At 45.4% G+C, this 18,993-nt stretch overlaps 2 protein-coding genes across 2 annotated transcripts in view; one reads left to right on the top strand and one right to left on the bottom strand.

Annotated features, from left to right (window-relative positions):
* The window catches only part of LOC127186167 (zinc finger protein 185-like), a 47,802-nt gene extending 33,966 nt beyond the window's left edge, over positions 1–13,836 (top strand). Inside the window, exons 22-26 of the mRNA XM_051142641.1 lie at positions 587–667; positions 2,793–2,873; positions 6,094–6,196; positions 11,624–11,722; positions 12,335–13,836. Coding sequence (XP_050998598.1) covers positions 587–667; positions 2,793–2,873; positions 6,094–6,196; positions 11,624–11,722 — 364 coding nt within the window. The 3' untranslated portion in view covers positions 12,335–13,836. The remainder of the gene's footprint in view (positions 1–586; positions 668–2,792; positions 2,874–6,093; positions 6,197–11,623; positions 11,723–12,334) is intronic.
* A 3,052-nt stretch (positions 13,837–16,888) lies between these two features.
* Pnma5 (PNMA family member 5) lies at positions 16,889–18,735 on the bottom strand. The gene is given in 2 exon segments (XM_051142645.1): positions 16,889–17,346; positions 17,349–18,735. Coding segments are annotated over 2 exon segments (1,845 nt in total).
* Positions 18,736–18,993: the final 258 nt, after the last annotated feature.

Genomic DNA, 18,993 nt, shown 5'->3' with positions numbered 1-18,993 from the left:
ACTGAGGCAGCACTAAGCCGCCCTTGCTGCCAAAGCTTGCAGCAGCTTTCCAAAGCATAGATTAAGGTTACTTGTAGGCCCCTGGAACTTGATTGGTCATGCAGCGTAAGTAGCAGGTGAGTGCTACAGGGAAGGCGCTGAGTGAAAGGAAGCAGCTGCCTGTCATTCAGCCACTGAGAACATTCTCATGGTGGGCAGAACAGTGAAAAGACCCAGGCACAGGAGGGAAAGGAAGGCTGAGGGACAGAAGCACAGAAGTCTGGGGAGTTGAGGCTTCCTCGAGAGAGGCCATGCTATTCTTGGTTTCAGGGAGCTACCTTCTACAGCTCTCAGTGTCTAAACACACAGTCTAGGAGCTAAGATTTGATCCATGTGGACAGTAGCACCAGCATCCTGGCATCTCTCTGTGTAGCTACCTTGCAGCCTGGCTTGTGGACCCCACTCGCACCCTCTACCCTACACCTTTGCATGCGCGTCTGCATTGCCTTCAAACTGGGCTGGGGTTTGTGGTCCTCCTCTGTGGGCCAGACCCAGTCCCCTGGAATCTTCTAGTACCACATCCTAGTCTGCTGTGCTCCTTCTACAGCAAAGGAATTCTCTTCCTGAAAGAGTCCATGAATGCTAGTGAAGTGTCTTCTGAGAAGCCAGTGTTTTCACACTGTGACAGGTAAGAACAAGTTTCAGTTGCTTTGTTGTCATAGCCTGTACCAGGCCTGGTGCTGCTGGCCTGTTCCCGCATCCTGTTACCTCACTGAGGACTCAGTGGGGCAGGGCTACTGGGTAATCATCCACAGGATGGTAGGATGCTGCAAGGGCCTACTAATGCATGATTTATGGGTTTCCAGGTTTTCTATCTAGTTAGATAGATAGATCAACTTGTTTCCTTGCTTTCTGATACCATGCAGGAAGGTCCATGTCTTTTCAGTGCTGTCCCACCCATCCACACTGTAGCTTGTGTCAAGTTGATACAATTGACCTTTGCTGGCTTGACACAGAAACATATTGCTGTTAAGCCATTAACCTTTCCTTTCTTAGTCCTTCCCAAGATCACATGTTAATATCAATATTACATTATGAACACCCTAATATTTAAAAGTACCACAGTCTTAAAAAAAATCAAACTTAAAAATTCAGTCTTTTTAAAATACCTAGTCTCTTTTCAAATCAAATGTCTTTAATTTGTGGGTACATATAAAATAAAATGTGTATATATTTTTTTCTTCTTTTTTTTTTTTTTAAACTTTAAGAGGGAAGAACCATAGCCAGGTGCATTGGTGGTGCACACCTTTAATCCCAGTAATCGGGAGGCAGAAGCAGGCGGATCGCTGTGAGTTCGAGGCCAGCCTGGTCTACAAAGTGACTCCAGGACAGCCAAGGCTACACAGAGAGACCCTGTCTCAAAAAACAAAAACAAAACTAGAAAGGGGCGGAGTAAGGGATGGGGAGGAGCCAAAGCACAGTCATAGTCAAATCAAATCAAAACTAAACTCCAACTGTTAGTGAGCCACTCATGCCAGGATCCACTCCTGATCTTCTGGGCTCCTCCAAGGGGCTTGAGTCACTTCCCCAGCTCTGCCCTCTGCAGCACACATTGCTTGTCTTACAGGCTCAGACTGGCTGGCTCCACTTTACCACTGCTACTGTACTTGCTAGTCACCCCACCCCAAGGTACTAACATGTCCAAATGGGCTGCACTCTCACCAGTAGCCTCTTCAGAGCTCTTTTCAGAGACTCCGCCCTGTCACACAGTTCCAAGTCTCAGCTCCTCTCCATGACTCATTCCTTCCTGTCTTCAAATCCAGTGCCACTTGGGTGGCTGACACCACCAAGTTCAGCTGCCAGCACAAGATACAGCCTTGGCCACCTCTGGAGCACGGCTTCTGTGTGCTGACGCTCAGGAAATGCTTCCCAGAACATTTCACCTCAGTGATGCCGGTCTTGATCACCACTGACTTCTCAGTTCCAGCTGGCCAGCATTATCCCATCATAGCAAAGTTTTCATTTTAGTATTTCTTGTCTCTTGTTAATAAGAACCTATTCTTCTGCCCCAGCTAACCAGAACCCACCGATTATTTTTTTTTCAAGACAGGGTCTCTCTGGACTGCCTTGGCTCTCTGGACTCGCATTGTGGACCAGGCTGGCCTTGAACTCATAGTGATACTCTTGCCTCTGCCTTCCCAATTACTGGGATTATAGGCTTGCACCACCATGCCCACAGAGCCACAGATTCTTAAATCAAAATACACAAAACCTCCCATAATTGTTAAGGCCTCCATCGTCTATCTGCACTGCTCTTAACCTTCTTATCTCCCACGTTCCTACTGAACAGTTCTCCAGGCTTTGAACACTCAGTAACAGCCTTTTCTTGATTTTATGAGGTTCCCATCTCTCAAATGACTCTAGCTTGTGTCAAATTGACATAAATATAGCCAGTACGTCTAGAGTCTGATTCTTCTAGAAGCTCCCATAATAACCCTTATATGTCCATGAGTAGTAGGGCTCTACTTTTTTTTTTCTGCTAGTCAAAGGAAGCGAGGATCCCACGGGTATATAAAATCTCAAGAATCTTAGTTACCACCTTAACCACAGGGTCTCATCTTCATTCACCATAAAAGAACTCACCAAAAAAATTGTGCCTCCTTAGTCTAAGCTCCTGGTCCAAGAGCCATTTCTGGTCACCATGGTGATCACTGTCAGTGTACTCATGTCCTAACTCTGGCTACAAGGCTAAGGAGAGAAGCATCCTCTTTGCGTGAGTGATAACCATGTGGCTTGTGGGCTCTCTCCTACAGCACCAGCAGCGTTGCGGACTCATTGGACTCAGAGAGGAAAGCCCCACAAGAAGGCACTCCACCCTCTCCACCCTCTGGGAGGTATGTCTCCTTTCTTCTTCTTCTTCTTCTTTTTTTTTTTTTTTTTTAAGATGTATTTATTATTATGTATACAGTGTTTTGCCTGCATGTTCACCCGCAGGCCAGGAGAGGGCACCAGATCACGTTATAGGTGGTTGTGAGCCACCATGTGGTTGCTGGGAATTGAACTCAGAACCTTTGGAAGAGCAGCCAGGGCTCTTAACCTCTGAGCCATCTCTCCAGCCCCATGTCTCCTTTCTTGACAGAGGTCTTTCAACACTAAGGAAGATCTTCACCTGGGTCTTTTTCTTTGCTGCATTGAAACTTTGAACCTGTTTGCAGAGCTGCTACCCAGTGGCACAGTGCACAAAGTAGTGCTACTCTAATCAGGCTGTCACATTTGCAACACGTGAAACCTATAAACTGACATGAAGTATAGACACAAAAGGTTTCTGAGAAAGGACATGTCAGTGTCTGAAAGAAAGCTCAGGGAAGCTCTTGTCGCTTGACTGCTGTGCACATCTGACTTAGAGGCCAAAAGAAAAGACAACTACACAAGAGATTGGTATGTAAGGGAAAGTGGTTTTTATCATCAAGAAGACAAAACTAAGGTTGCACAGTGGCCTGGAGCCGTCCTGAAAGCAATTATAGGGTGGTCTTGAGAACAACAACAAAAAGGGCTATTTTCAAATTCTCACAATAGGAAAGAAAAGAGCCTCATTAAACAATGAATCCACCCAGGTTACAGTGAGGAAAAGGAGAAGGAGTAAGTCCTAGGGAGGTAGTAGCAGCAATGCGTGCTGGAGCTGGACCACTGCAGGCTATGGCTACTTCACTGCTATGTGTCTTCTCATTTATCATGTGGTCTAACTCACTGAGCTTTATACTGGGAAGGAAGTTACGATGGAGCAAACCTTACCAGTGTGCTCCTTCCCCCTTAACACACAAACAAGTACAGGGACTTAAAAATACACAGGGTTACAGACGCCTCCTCCACCATGCCTGAAGAAGCAGACTTGGTCAATCACAGATCGTCTGGTAAGTCATGCTATCAGATAATTTTACAGTCTGCTGTATGCTACTTTAACAAAACACCCAAAGCTGGCGTGCTGGTGCAGGCCCTTACTCCTAGGACTCCTACGGAAGACAGCTGAATCTCTGGGAGTGTGAGGCCAACTTGGTCTATATAGCAAGTTCCAAACCACCTACACAATGAGAGCCTGTCTTAAAAGCAAACACACAAACAAAATACGCAAGGATGAGCACTTTATAAAGACAAGAGGTTCACAGCCTTTGAAGTTCAAGAGCATGGACATAACAATTATTTGGCAATGCTTAGGGATCTCATAGCAAATGATACCACACAGACTAGAAGACACATATTTGGAACAGTAGAATGCCAGTCTCCTTTTATTACAGTCCATCCTCACAAGAACTAATCTGATCCTATATGAACTAGATTATTTTCTTCCAAGGAAGCCCCTATAATGACCTATTTACCTCCTGCTGGGCTCCAACTCTTAAAAATCTTACCACATGTCATATTGCTACACTGAGGACAAAGCTTTGAACACATGAACCCTTGGGGAACACATTCAAGCTATGTATAAATCATAAAAAGTAGATTGGTAAGATGCCTGAGAATTTCTCAACTATATAGGATCAAGTGAAATCCATATTTTCTGATATATAAGATGACCCCCAACTTTAATTTTTCCAGTTAAAATATGGACTTTGGAATATACTCACCATATAAGACTACCCTTCTTCCAACGCACACCCTGAGCAGCAGACTCAGGCTGCACACTCTATGTTTGTTGAGAGTTGTCTTACATGCCTGAAATCATGGCATATCTATTTCCAGTAGCACGACAGATTAAATACCCCGGAGCTCTCACTCTTCGTTATTCCAATACTAAATCCCAAATCTAACATTACTGATTAATCACTGGACTTGCCTACAGGACTGGCATTCTTTCCAAGGATAAACCCAGTCACTTGTGTGCAAGTGTAGACACAAAAAGAAGGGAGGAACAGGGATACACTGAAGAGAGGATTCTCAAGCAATTATGTCCAGAGAGTGAGCTCTGCTCTACCAGCAGAATGGCGGGGTGTCTTAGTTAGGGTTTGATTGCTGTAAAGAGACACCATGATTATGACAACTCCTACAAGGTAACTATTTGATTGTGTCTGGCTTACAATTCAGAGGTTTAGTCCATTATCATCATGGTGGGAAGCATGGCAGCACACAGGCAGACATGATGCTGGAGAAGGAGCTGAGAGATCTTCTACATCTGGGTCCACAGGCAGCAGGGGGAGAGAGAGAGAGAGAGAGAGAGAGAGAGAGAGAAGGGAGAGAGAGAGAGCGAGAGAGAGAGAGAGAGAGAGGAGAGAGAGAGAGAGAGAGAGAGAGAGAGAGAGAGAGAGAGACGAGAGAGGATAGAGAGAGAGAGAGAGAGAGAAGACAGAGAGAGAGACAGAGAGAGAGACAGAGAGAGAGAGACAGAGAGAGACAGAGAGAGACAGAGAGAGGAGGGGAGAGGAGAGAGAGAGGAGAGAGAGAGAGAGGGACACTGGGCCTGGCTTGAGCAGCTGAGACCTTAAAGCCCACCCTCAGTGACACACTTCCTCCAACGAGGCTACACCTACTCCACCAATGCCATACCCCCAAATAATGCATTCAAACCACCACATAGAGCTCAAAACATCAATGTCCATGGCAGTGCTGGTGACACCTTGGCTTCTGTTGGAATCAGGTCTACATCTTTGGAAGATAGAACTCAGAACTTTAGCCTATAGGATCAGAGAAAAGAGCCTGTTTCAGCATTTCCTCTTAGGGAAGAAAACAAAAGGGGAAAAAAAAGCAGAGGTGATTCTCAGAAATAAAAGAAATCTTGCAACTGACCTAGCAGTAAGTATCTTCTAGGAATTTAAAATGAGCTCTGAGCAGGCTATATAGTCAGATTAAAGATAGGGTAGCCTCCATAGTTACCAGGAGAAAGGGTAAGCTCCACAGACCCAGGCATGTAGAAGAGGGATGTCACAACTGGTTTAGGAGAATAGTGCCAAGTTTGAGAACCAGTTTGGCATAGGTGATGCTCCCAGTTATACAACACAGAACACTAGGGATCTGGAATAGTGGCAAACCCTGGTCTATCTGCACCAAACCATAAGATCTGCTGCATCATATAAGAAGCATGGGTGCCAGCCTGACTGCTTGGTTCTTGTTTCTATCTCCTAGACCAACCGAAGGGCTCTGTACTTACTGCAGCCATGAGATCCAAGACTGCCCAAAGATTACCCTTGAACATCTTGGCATCTGTTGCCATGAGTATTGTTTTAAGGTAAGAAAGAGGGATGAGTATTCTGAAGAGGACAAATTTGATGAAGTGAAGAGAAACTGGATTTCTGCGCACAGCTGTAAATAATCTCCAGGCTCAGTAGAGCGTTGAACTGAGGAGAAGAGTGTTGGCACTTCCACATGGTTAATAACAGAATGGAGGCTGAGAAAAGGTGTTCTGGGGACAGACTGTTTCTTCACAGAGGGGCAGTACTGCAAAGGCCCCAACACAGAAACACAGCTTTCCTTGTTTTACTTACTTACTTTAGGCTTAACCTTGAAAACATACAGGAGGCTAAATAAAGCTTGTTCCTGTAAATTAATTATATTTGTACTTAGCATGACTAAGAGCATAGCTCTGAGCATTAACTTGCATGTGTTAATTAACTTTAGCAGTCAGCAGCTTTTATAAGATTAGGATTTTATAGCTTTATCCCTGTTAAGTTTGAGCCTTAAAATTTTTTGAGTTGAAGATTTAATTGAAGATCTTTTAGCATTAAAATAAAAGTTTAAGCCATAAGTGCAATAAGCTGTAGACCAAAATATAGTCCATGGGGAGACTGGGAACTTTCCTGATCTTTTTCTTTTTATAGTGTACCACTACAGAATATCAATTTTTCCTATGATTCAGTTTATCCAAATAGCTAAAATTTAACAAAGTTAGTAAAAATAGAGGCTAGACATACATCTTCAGTTCAGTTACTGTTAACCCAAGTAAACCTTAGGAATTTGTTAACCTTATTTATTAATCATACTTTATTCAGCAAACATATTGTTCCTTATTTAAAATTATCTAAAAGCCTGGTGTTGAATACAGTTGACAAAGACATAAGTAGTTAAGCATACATGTCTAAGTCAGTTTCTTTATAATATTAGGAATTTATCATCATTCAAAAATTGATCCTAATCCAAGCTATTTTGGAGACCTGCTGTTGCCTTACTCTAAAAGGAGACATAATGCTAAACATATAGCTCAGTAGGATTAAGCAGTTTTGCAATAATTGCTTTAGATCTATTTTCTAGTAATTGTATTTTTTTAAACAAATGTTGAACAGTAAGTTGTAGCAAATTAAGATACCAATGCATACATTTTTTCACTGTAAGCCCTTTGTTATAACTTTTTAGCTCAATTTTGTTACAGATTTTTAACCATACCCAATGAACTTACAAATCCTGACATAGTTTACAGTATAGTCTTGAGAGATTTCTTTTGAGAGTACAGAGCAGAGAAATCATAAAGATAGAGGAATTTTGAGAGTAGGAAGTAGAAAACCTTATAGATGAAAGCATCTGGAAGCATAGAGCAGAACAAGTTTAGATAGAAGATTTGGGGATCATTTGTTTGTACAGTGAAAACAAAGTTGTTACCATATGGGAGAATTTGAAAACCTAATGTATCAATCTTTGGCCATTGCTTGATCCATACCAAGGCCAAGCTGTTCGCAGTAGACAATGAGACTTTGATAAAAAAAAATCTCTAAGCCGGCCATGGTGGTGCATACCTCTAATCCCAGCACTCAGAAGGCAGAGGCAGGTGGATTGATGTTGAGTTCGAGGCCAGCCTGGTCTACAAAGTGAGTCTAGGACAGCCAGGGCTACACAGAGAAACCCTGTCTCAAACAAACAAACAGAAGCAGAAAGAAAAAAATCTCTGAGTCTGAAAAGGAAGAGAGGAAAAGGCCCAAGAGAGTGGAAGGAAGCCAGAGGCTGAGGAGGGCAGAAGGAGAGATAGGGCAGGGAGCTCTGAGGGCGATGAGGCCCAGGAAGGTATAGCGACGCTGTGGAAGTGCAGCTTCTAGAAGAGGCAGGAGACAAGGAAGACCCAGGAAGGAGCTGAGGATAAAGGGAGCAGAGGGGGTCAGTGTAGTGCTGACAAGAATTTCAATCCAAGGTGTCTCCAAGGGGAATGGGAGTTGTCAGAGAGAAATGCCCCAAGTCACAGAGGAGAGCTGTCCCTTTCTACTTGATAGGAGCTCCAGGAGCCAGAGAGACCAAGAGAGGCATGATGGAGTGCACAGGAGCAGAGAGACACTTACCGAAGTAGAGCAGGTGGAGGGAAGATGTGGCTGAAGAGGTGGACGCTAGGATTTGGAGTATAATATGGTGGGTGGCATAAGCCAGCAGAAACAAATGATCCACACATACCCTAGGAGAGTCAGATCGGCAGCTTGATTCAGACAGGCCAACTCCCTTGTAAAGGAACTCATATGTGCCTATGGGGTTGGCACCAGATGAATAAAAAATGAGAATGTGGCTGCTTCTGGGTATAGTTGAGGAGAAGGTTTTATTGTAGTGTAGATATGAGGGAGAAAACAGCAGAGGCATCTGGAATGGTCCATACTGAACCAGGCATGAGAGGAGAAGGGTGGGTGGGGCAGGGGCAAGAAGGGAAGAGAAGAGAGAGGAGAGAATGATGCTAAGAGAGGAACCAGGAGCCAAGAGAACTAAGGTGTGTAGCCACACTGGCTAGATTTTATAGGAAAAGAGAGGCCTGGGGGAAGGGAAGGAAATCTCATGGCCCAGGGAGGTTTTGGGTAGGTTATGGAGGTGACAAGCTCTGAGAGGAACCAGGACTCTGTAGCAGGCACTAGGGGGGCATGGCTGCCAGGGTCTGCTCTGATATGTTAATAGGCACCTCAGTGATTTGTCCTAACACACCTGAGGTGTTGCCTTAAGCTTTAGGGATTTTAACTCAAACTTAAGCTTTTAGGGATTTTAACTCAAACCAAACTGGGACATTTTGAAAGGAATTTCAAAGGAATTTTACAGCTAGCTTATATAATAAGTACATGACAGGTGAGTGTGAATCTAGCTCCCCAAGTGAAAGTGGCCTTTACACATGGCAAGTTTTACTATCTTGGAATGCAGCTATACCACCAACGATACACCCAATTTTTACTATCTTAACACAGGCCACTGTCGGGCCTTTTGCTATAGCATCTCACTGTTAGGAGATAAAGAAATGAAGAGGCTAAATCAGAGAAAGAGATGAACATAGTTATCTCAGAATTTTGATATAACCTCTAAATTTTTAAATTAATTTAAATTCATTTTAGTGTCACTTTTGATATTATATATAGGTTTTATAACTCTTACTGTTAACAATTTTATCAATGTTATAAATTGTTTACAGACTGCCTATTTCTGATTTTAAATATATATATTTAAATATATAAATCAGAGATTTTAATTAAGTGCTTGAAATAAGACAATTTAACATGATAAATGTTCTCTAGTTGAGGGGAAATCTTACCTATACTTAGGTTTCTGTTTGTTTTTGTTTTTGCTTCACTTTTATAAGCTGAATTGCTGCATTAATCAAATATAAAACCTGCTGGCATGTGAAATACTCATTTGTTTTTCTCCCAACAAAGAATTTCATAAACCAAGCTACTTTAAATACACTGCTGGAGGGCTGGAGAGATGGCTCAGTGGTTAAGAGCACCACCTGCTCTTCCAGAGGTCCTGAGTTCAATTCCCAGCAACCACATGGTGGCTCACAGCCATCTATAATGTAACCTGATGCCCTCTTCTGCAGATAAAGCACTCATATGCAATAAATAAAATAAATAAATCTTTAAAAAAATACACTGCCGGAAACATTAAGTACACTTTCAGCCTTTGATTGGTGGAGGACTGGGGGTTGTTATTTGTAGGATGACAAGGGGCAAGGAATTGCTGTTTAGTTGGCCAAGGATGACATTGTCATGAGACCTCTCCACACTATTGATGTTTTAATCAGTTAATCAGCTTCTTTCTAGGAATTCTCGTTCACAGATCAATCTAGAGACACTGGTCACGTGTGAAGGAATTTGACAATGGTGATGGCAAGATAGCGACTAGATTGCTCAAAGCTGGCAGGTTGTGAGGATTCAAAAGATACACCAGGGTTTGGTGCCTGAGCCACATGGTAAAGGAATAGGATACTATTTTGCTATTGTGGGAAGGACTGAAAAAGAACCAGTTAGGACACAGGTGGCATTAAAATGCCTGTGTGTTACCAAGTTGGAGCTCCAGAGAAAGAGCAGGGCTTGAAGCCTCTGGCCATACTTTTCCCATGAACCATGGAATGTGATGAGCTTGTCTAAGGTCCATGTCAGCAGAAGGGAGGGCAGGCTGAGCCCGAGGGATTTCCAACATTGAAAGGTCAGGAAGGGATGAAGGACTGCAGAAGTGTGGTGGAGGGTGTGGTTGTTTGGGTTTAGCTGTAGAGTACCATGGCAAATCGAAGCCAAGGAATGCCACAGCAGAAATCACACCATGCAACAGATCTGAAGCAAGAGATTTAGTGTGGGGGAGTGAAAGACAATCTCAGAGCAGGGACATAAGAGAAAGGGGGGTGGTGGTGGAAAGAGAGCAAGCGAGCAATAGGTGATGGCATGTACTTTTTAAAGGATAACATTCCTCCATTTTGTTTATTATCAAAGGTCAGGGAGTAGGGAGGGGTGATGGTGAAGCAGGACTGGGGGTCTTATGCTCTTTAGACTGCTTCCTGCTATCTGGGGCATCTACATCTTTGGGACCCAAGAAAATTGGAATGCTGGCCACATCCTGGAAGAGCAGGCTGTTTCACTCACTGTTTAGGCTCTGTGAGACCATCTGGGGCTAGGGAATTGCAGGTCTATGAGGCTGGACCACCTAGGGCTAACTGTTTTGAAGCTGTCTGGGATGCATATTTTGAAGTTTAAACCCACTTTAAGTGCTAAGTTTAAGGAGAACTTCTTTTCTTCATGTGAAGAGAACTGAGAGGGCATCTGAAGCCTTGGTTGCTGCTGTTGAACTGGCAAAGCTGTCACTAGCCTATTGTCAATGCCATCAGAAATCGGGAAAGGATAAATTTCACCTGAATAAGCAGGAAGTTCAGCCCAAGCAGCTTCTGAGACTTAGTGGCTACCTGGACAAGCATCACCCTATGTTCCTCCATGGTCATTTGCTGCAGAGGCCCTACGGCAGCATCAGTCTTCAGCTGACAAGGAGATCCGAGAGAGAGACAGAGACAGAGACAGAGACAGAGACAGAGACAGAGACACAGAGAGACACACACAGAGAGACACAGAGACAGAGAGACAGACAAAGACAGAGACAGACTGCCTGATAGCAACATTGGATATCTTCCTCAGTTGCTGTTATGTTATTTGAGAGCAGGAACAGGGTCTGTCAGTGAACCTGGAGTGGTCAGAGCCCCAGAAATCCTCTGCACCCAGCTTTTATGAGTTTTGGAGAGCAAATGAATAGTAAGTGGTTTGCTGACTGATCCATCTTCCCAGTCCCTACCAGGTTACTTTCGTTGTTTTATTGTTTGTTTATCTTGCTTTATAGATCAGGTTTATACCCACTTGCAATGTCTTTGTATCTCCTTGGAGGTCAGGATGTGCTGTCAGCTCACAGTATCAGCTTTGCCTGCTGACCTCCACTTTGCTTTCTCTGTTAGTGTGGGATTTGCAATAAACCAATGGGTGATCTCCTAGATCAGATCTTCATTCACCGTGACACCATCCACTGTGGGAAATGCTATGAGAAGCTCTTCTAGGTGAGTGCTGGAAGCCCATAGGATAAGCAGCTAAGAGCCCCACTAAACTAAAGAAACAAGACAAAAATTTGCCCTGGTTTGGACCTGGGTTTTACTTCAGGACCCTGCTATGCTTCTCAACCATCCAATCAGAGGATCCCAAGGCTTTGTCCTGTGCCCTATGCTACTTCGAGATCTTAAGTGATGTACACAGAACCCCTCCCTAGGGACGCTTTCCAAGTTGCTAGAGTCCTAGTATCTTCCCATAAAGAACTACCTCTCCCATCCAGAACCTTAGCTGAATCCTTTAACCCTGTGGACCTCATCTCAGGTCTCTGATTCGAGTATTGGGCTTTCCACCGTATCCCTTTCCAGCACTGTTTGTATAGCTTTAGATTTAGATTTAATAAGCAAGATGCTGACTAAAGCAGCCTCGGGGCCATTCGCCAGTGTCTGAACACATCTTTTCCCTCCTCAGCTACACAAAGGTTGCCTTCCCTCCAGGAAATGCATTTGTGTTAGACTTAGGCTCACAGGCACTGTTAACAGTTGCCCCAAGAGACCCTGATAGTCAGCTATTAGATGCTTAAGTCCAGTCTCATTGCTACCTCTATTTTCTTTTGGCTCCTCCAGGCTGAACAGAAGCTGACAAGCCCCAGGGGTATTTGGCTGTGCAGTTGCCCCAAACTGTTGGCTCCCCTTCCCTTGCACCCTCCTTGGTATCACTGTACTTCTGCCCAGCCCACCTGGTTCTGGAGTAACACACATGTAAGACTGTATCTCAATGATGTTATAATCACTTGTGTGTAGCCTTTTATGCCTTAGAAAATACTTCAAATCCGTATCTCCGCTTAGGCTTGACATGTTGCTTCCAGGAAGAACAACTACACTTTGACTTCTCTGAGACATGTTGGCTGGCTAAACAGGGTAAATGACCTGGGCACAAGTACAGATATCACTGTATGACGGTTTCTGAAGCTTCTGAGGGGCCACGCCAAAAATTATTGACGATCCCTGGTAGGGAAATTACAGGCACTGAATACTAAGGGTTGGCAATAGGCTAATGTTTAGCTTGTCTATTCACTATGTATGTGTACATGTGTGTTTTAATTTCTTACAGAATGTTTAAAATAGTTCATTATTTTTTATTGAATTATGTAGCAGATTTAAATTACCTCCTCCTGTTCTCCTTTGAGTTTTTCCTGTCAGTATGTCAGCGCATACTGGAAATTTTACCTAGGTTTAAATTTGATAAGCTACATTAGGAGGTTTCTAACCTAAGAGCCATCTGTGTCTCTTTGAACTTTGATAGCTGGTTCAAGTCTTTATCCTCAGTATTCCTGGACTTTACATAGAAATTCTCTGAACTGCTTTTAGGGTATGTAAATCTCAGAGTAGAGAAGAAAACAGATGAGGTTTCTTGAGACCTCACTATGCACCTGCACTGCCACAAAGCAGGGGCTTTAATCTCATTTGAGAAGTGGAGAGAATCTTGTGGAACCACTGTTCTCTCTGAAGCCTGCACTCTCTCTAGAAGCAATAACCATAGTGACACTGAGCACGTCGTGCCAGGCACAGTGTGTGTGGGGGGGTCACTATTCCTACCGTGGAATACTTACCTGAGTCAGGAGTAGAAACAGTAAACGTGTGACCTTTGCCCCATCTCTGGGCTTCTTGAAGTGCTCCAGTAATCTAAGTGGCCCCTTTCCCTCTCCCCCACACAAAACAAGGTTGGCTCGCGCATCTTCTCAAAGAAAAGCTTGTCAGCCAGCAGAAGGTGCACTAGGTTCTGCCCTGAGCACACAGCTTTCCACGATCGCTTTTTCAGCCCTCAGTTTCTAGGTTCCCAGGTACTCAAAACACCGAAAGCTGATGTCTGGCAGAGCAGGGGCAGGCTCAGCCCTGAGTTTGCCAGTATGCTGCTCTGCTTCGGCTTCACTGTGATGCCTTTAGGCCCAGCATTATACTGTAAGCTTCTTGAAGAGAAAACAGCCCTCAAAACCTGGGGATGCAAACTGGAGGCTTTTGTTGGATTTGCTTCTTTCTTCAGACTCTGAGCCCTAGACACATTTGAGTGTGGACTTGTTCTTCCTACCAGGTAATCAGAGAAGCGCATTCTATTTATTTGAATATTTATCTGTGTACTCTAAAGGAGAGGAGTATAAAATGCCACCTCCCCTACTAACTAGGAGCTAGGCTTTCTCAAGTCTAGCTCTAGCATGGAACTTGGTAGATGGTGGGCAACGACATACGGAGGCCAAATGAATTAGTAAGAGAAAACTAAGCACTCCCTTGGTTAGAGGTATTACCTAGGAGTTTCAGTGCAGACCCCATAGATGGGATGCAATGTCAAGAGGCCCAAGATATGTTTTCCCTACCTTAAGGATATACCCTGCCATTTAAGGAGATTTAGAAATGTGGGAGATACAAAAAAACAAAACAAAACAAACAAAAAACCCCAGCTTGCAAGGTTAGTATTGATTTGAATCCAAAACAGCGCCTTCATGTCTTAGACTCAAAATTCTGCAGTTAACAAGGGATGGTTTTGTATTATTCTATTTCTTTTTAATTGCTTAGTGCTTCTAATTATACTTGCTTAATCCACATTAATGTACACAAATTATAATAAATGTTAGGATATCGCATACCAGCATTATGATTCCTTTTTTAAAAAAAGATTTTTGTGTATGTTTGCATTTAAATACAATAACTTGGTGGTTTTAGGCACGTGACTTACCAGAAGCCATTCTTGCTACAAAACACAGCTGGACTGGGTGGCTCATGCCCCAGCACTCAGGAGACCCAGAAGCAAAGATTGCCAAAAGTCTGGGAGATAAGTTACTTTGAGTTGACAGGCTGCGGCCTGATCTCTGATGTAATCCTGACATACCGAAGAAGGAAAGAATTGTCATCTCCTTATTTTGTTTTGCTTACTTAGTATGAGCCCGTCTCAAATAAAACAAAACAAGGAGATGGCCTGTGGCTTTAGCATGAGTTTACTATAGCCAGGCTAGCTTCTTGCCTCTGTACTGTTATCCGAGAGCCCTCGTGCCCCAACAAGAACAGCATGCTCAACAACCCTGCTCCAACAGTAAGCATTAGAGGATCTTAGGTGTGTGATGTGGATTTTAAGTTCAGGGTGGTCTCCTAGGGGAAGTGACCTTCGTGGTGTAATACCCAAAGAAGAAGGACTGCTCACTCATGACTCTTTTCCTAAGCACACACTATAGAAGATACTGCGCCATGAGAGAGTGAGTGACGCACGAATCTGTAAAAGCGAAGCCAGAAGTGAAGGGAAGCAGGCCCTGCCTACTGATACCTCCTTCCAACTTGGTTGTTCAAGTCAGAACCCAGCAACCTTCTAATACTGGCTCACAAGCTCTGCAGAGATGCGTATGACAGTCACACTTAGTAACACACACACATTTACATTCATTGGCATACAAATAACACACATTGAACACACTGGACCCTCACTGAGTTCAGTCTCATGCTGACACACCCATTGTCACAAACATATAATGCCATGATCACGCTCACCTTCACTGACACATCCACAGACACTCATATCCCCAACATTCTAAAAGATGATACTTCACACACCCAGTGACTCATACACACCTGTTCAGCGGCCAATACTCACTCAGCCAGAAATGTACACTGACACATATACACATGAACGCATGCACACACCTTCTATGTGTAGGGATCACAGCATACACACCCCCACCAAGGGAAAGGAAGAATGCTGAGACAGGCTGTCTAGAATGAGTCCCTCCTTCCCCCTTTTTCCTGTGACACCCAAGTCCGCCAAGCACCCTTCAGTGGAGACAAGTGCTGGCCCTACCCACAGCCAGGAGGTAAAATGAAAAGGCTGAGTGGAAAACCATCATACCCTGAGCTAGGTACAGCAGCTATGGGGCATCGCACCCTGGAGCCTGCCTTCTGCACTGCATCCTCCCTCTTGCATGTAGCCTCTATTTCTACTCCTGCCAAGTGCCTTGGGAAAATAGGCAGCCATTGTACCCCATATCCATTGGCTACTAGTAGCCTGGTTCCTACCCATACAGGAGACCAGTGTAGTCCCTCATGGTTTCTTACCTGAATATATGCCACTGTCAACTGAGCCACACTGTTGCCCTCTAGTTTACTCCCAGCAGACACAGGACACAGCTGGAACATTCATAAAATTTACTCAAGAAAAACTTGTACAATCATTAGAAAGGGATAACACAGAATTTCAGTGGTCACTAGAAACCATAGGCCCTGCCCACACAGGGACCTTCTGCTATAATATACTGTCCCATATGCTGTAGATCAGTCTCTTGTCAAGATGGTGCGCTCTGATAATGCCCACTTGGGAGTCACCCACTGCAGGGTGCTTCTGCCTTAGAGCATGTACAGACCAGTCTGAGGGAATTAGAGAACACAGCACGCAACACCCCACCACCCATAGAAAACAGCCACAAGTAATAACAGGAGTGCAATGTCACAGCACATTCCCACGTTGATGAGGGGGGAAGGGACTCACTGGACAGCTGGGCCACTCTGAGGTTAACAGGTAAGGAGGCAGAGGCTCCAGAGCAGGGAGTAGCCTGCTTCAGGGTGACAATGGGGAAGGGTAAGGGGAGGGGGCATCCATGCTGGGAGAGCCAGTCAGTCAGCAGAATCCTCGAGATGGCCTCTTCTGTGCCTTCCACCTGTTTGGTATGAGGGGGAGGGGGAGGACATGGAGGAGGGTGCCTTGGCAACACCACCACCACCACCAGGCCACCCTTCCAGGTCAGCAGGGTCTGGGGCCAGCCTTGGCAGCTGCCTGTGCACTTGTATTCACCAGACTCGTCGCCCCCCCCCCCCCGCTGCTCTCTGGAATTCTCCAGTATCCCTAGACAAAAGAGAGCAGAACAAACTGCTGCCCCCGCACCCCCACTCCCAGTCTTCCTCCTGCAGCTCTTCCACCTCCTGTTCCCACAAAATCTGCCCTGCATCTTCACAGGCTCTCAGGCCAGATGGGGCCACTAACCCTATGGTGCCAGCCTGGGGCTCTTCTCGGGCACTGGTGTCTGCCCCCCCCCCTCACAGTCCTGTCAGGGTACCAAGAGGGAAACTGCCTTGGGTTGGCACTGGCCTCCCAGGTCCTTTGGGTCCAGAGACCCAGGGGCTTCACCCAGTAGGGGGGGATAGGGGTCACTCACAAAAGGATTCAAGGGTGCTGCCCTCATGGGGCTCCCCTAGAGCAGTGTAGATGATCCTGAGGACAGGCTGGATCTTGCGGCCTCCTCTCCTGGGCACTGTCTCACTGCCTTGCTGCACTTGCTCCCAGGCACTGGTTTCCCCTGGCCAACACGACCTCGTGGCATCTTCCTCCATGTCTTGTGCTGCTTTAGTGCCAGTGGGCATCCTTTGTCTAGAGCCCCCAGCATTACTATCGTTATCCTTTGAGTCACTACTGTCCCAAGTGGATTCTGAATCCTCCTGTAGTGAGGTTATAGTATCTTCCCATTCCTGTCTCTGGCATTCCCCATGGGCCTGGGATTTGGTAGTCACTTGGCTGGATGAAGCTTGTTCCTGCCTGTTAAAATCATTTCTACCTAGCAGCAAGCTGGGGCCCTGGCACTCTTCTGCATCACTCATGTCCCCTGCCATTTGTCTGGGCTGCCCCATTATTTGGCCAAGGTATCTTTCTTGCCAGCCAAAGGAAGGAATTCTTGGGTATCTTGAGCCTGTATGTTCCTGGGGTTGGGGTGGCTCATAATCCCAGCCCCTCTCTAGTTTTCCGACTCCTGTGCTACCACCTGGGGGCTCTGCTCATCAGGCTCATTTTCAACCTTGAAATCTGACTCTTTCATATGCCCCTCTTCCCCAGCACTGTCTCTCCTTAGCAGTCGCCTCCGCTTCACCGATATCATCGATATCATCTCCTCTCCTGTAGTCTGGGTGCTGACCTCCCTAAAAATGCCTGCCTGGGTGACATCCTGATGTGCTGCTATACTGACTGCTACTGCTGCCTTTTCTTCCTGATCCGGCTGTTCCTTTATCACTACCCTGGTGGCCTCCCATTCCTCCTCATCTCGAGTAAGTTTAATTAACTCCAGGAAAGTGGGTGGGCACCCTCGCTGATCTAAGAGGGCCAGCTTGTCCCGCAGGCCAGGAGTCATGGAGACCTGGGATAAGACATGCTTGAGTCTAATCGAGTCTGCACTCTGGTCTGAAAATGGGCTCTGCCGCACTGCTCTCTGCAGCAGGGGCTCTAGGCGCAGCAAGTAATCAGAGACCGTCTCTGTAGGTTTCTGAGGAGACAGAAGGAAGCTGGACTGGAAGACCTTACAGTCCTCTTTACTCCCAAAGATATGCTTTAGGCCCTTTAAGCACTGCTCAGCAGTTAGAGAGGCATTGCCAGCCCACAGTGCCTGAATAATTGACAGGGCAAAACCACGCAGGCTCTCTAGAAGAAGTTGCTTCCTCTCCATCTCAGATAACGGCCATACCTGCATCATCTCAGTGAACTCCCTTAACCAGGTTTCAAAGGTCTCCTCTCCTGGGCCTGGAAAGGGACTACCAGAAAACACTTTCAGTTTTTGGTAGCGCAGAGAGTTTGAGCCTTCTGCTTTGTTTTGGCATAAATTCCTTAGCTCCGTGCTCACTGCAGGGGCAATGCTAGCCAGGACTTTGAAAAGATCTGCTGTTCTCCGTCCTTCCTCTCTCAGAAAGCAGATCAGCTTATTGAGAAACTCATCATCTGGGCTACGGGGTTTGACTACCACTTCCCAGGCCCCATCCTCTGCTGGTATATGAGTGGGCATCATAGCATAATTGACAGTATCACTCAGTTCAATTAGGACTGCTTTAGCTTTGTCTTCTCTCCTAAACATCCTGCCTATCACCTTGTGTGCACACAATGGAGGTAAGCCTTCTTTCAGAGCATCCGTTATCTGAGCCTCTGTGTACTGCACAGGGATGCCCACAATGAGCACAGCCTTCCTGGGGTCCAAGTCCATCCCCTTACACCAGTCATCTAATAAAGGCACAGCCATTGTTCCCACCCTCTAGGGACAGACCCAACACTAGGGTATATTAGGTCAGAATTTTCCTAAGACTCAAAGGTTAAGAAGCCAATGTCATGTAGAAAGGCAGTGATGTCCTGGTTCCGATAGCCTGAAATGCAAATGAAGTCAGGGTTAGGTAATACTCCTGTCACCTTTCCTCCTCCCAGATTTTCAGACCTCCTTCCCAGGCTCTTACGATCACAGAAAGCTCCCTGAAACTCACTGGACCCTGCTGACCTGCTGCAG

Source organism: Acomys russatus, unplaced genomic scaffold (assembly GCF_903995435.1).
Source record: "Acomys russatus unplaced genomic scaffold, mAcoRus1.1, whole genome shotgun sequence".
Classification (NCBI taxonomy): Eukaryota; Metazoa; Chordata; class Mammalia; order Rodentia; family Muridae; genus Acomys; species Acomys russatus.
The sequence above is the reverse complement of the archived record's forward strand: the minus strand, read 5'-3'. Positions and strand labels throughout refer to the sequence as shown.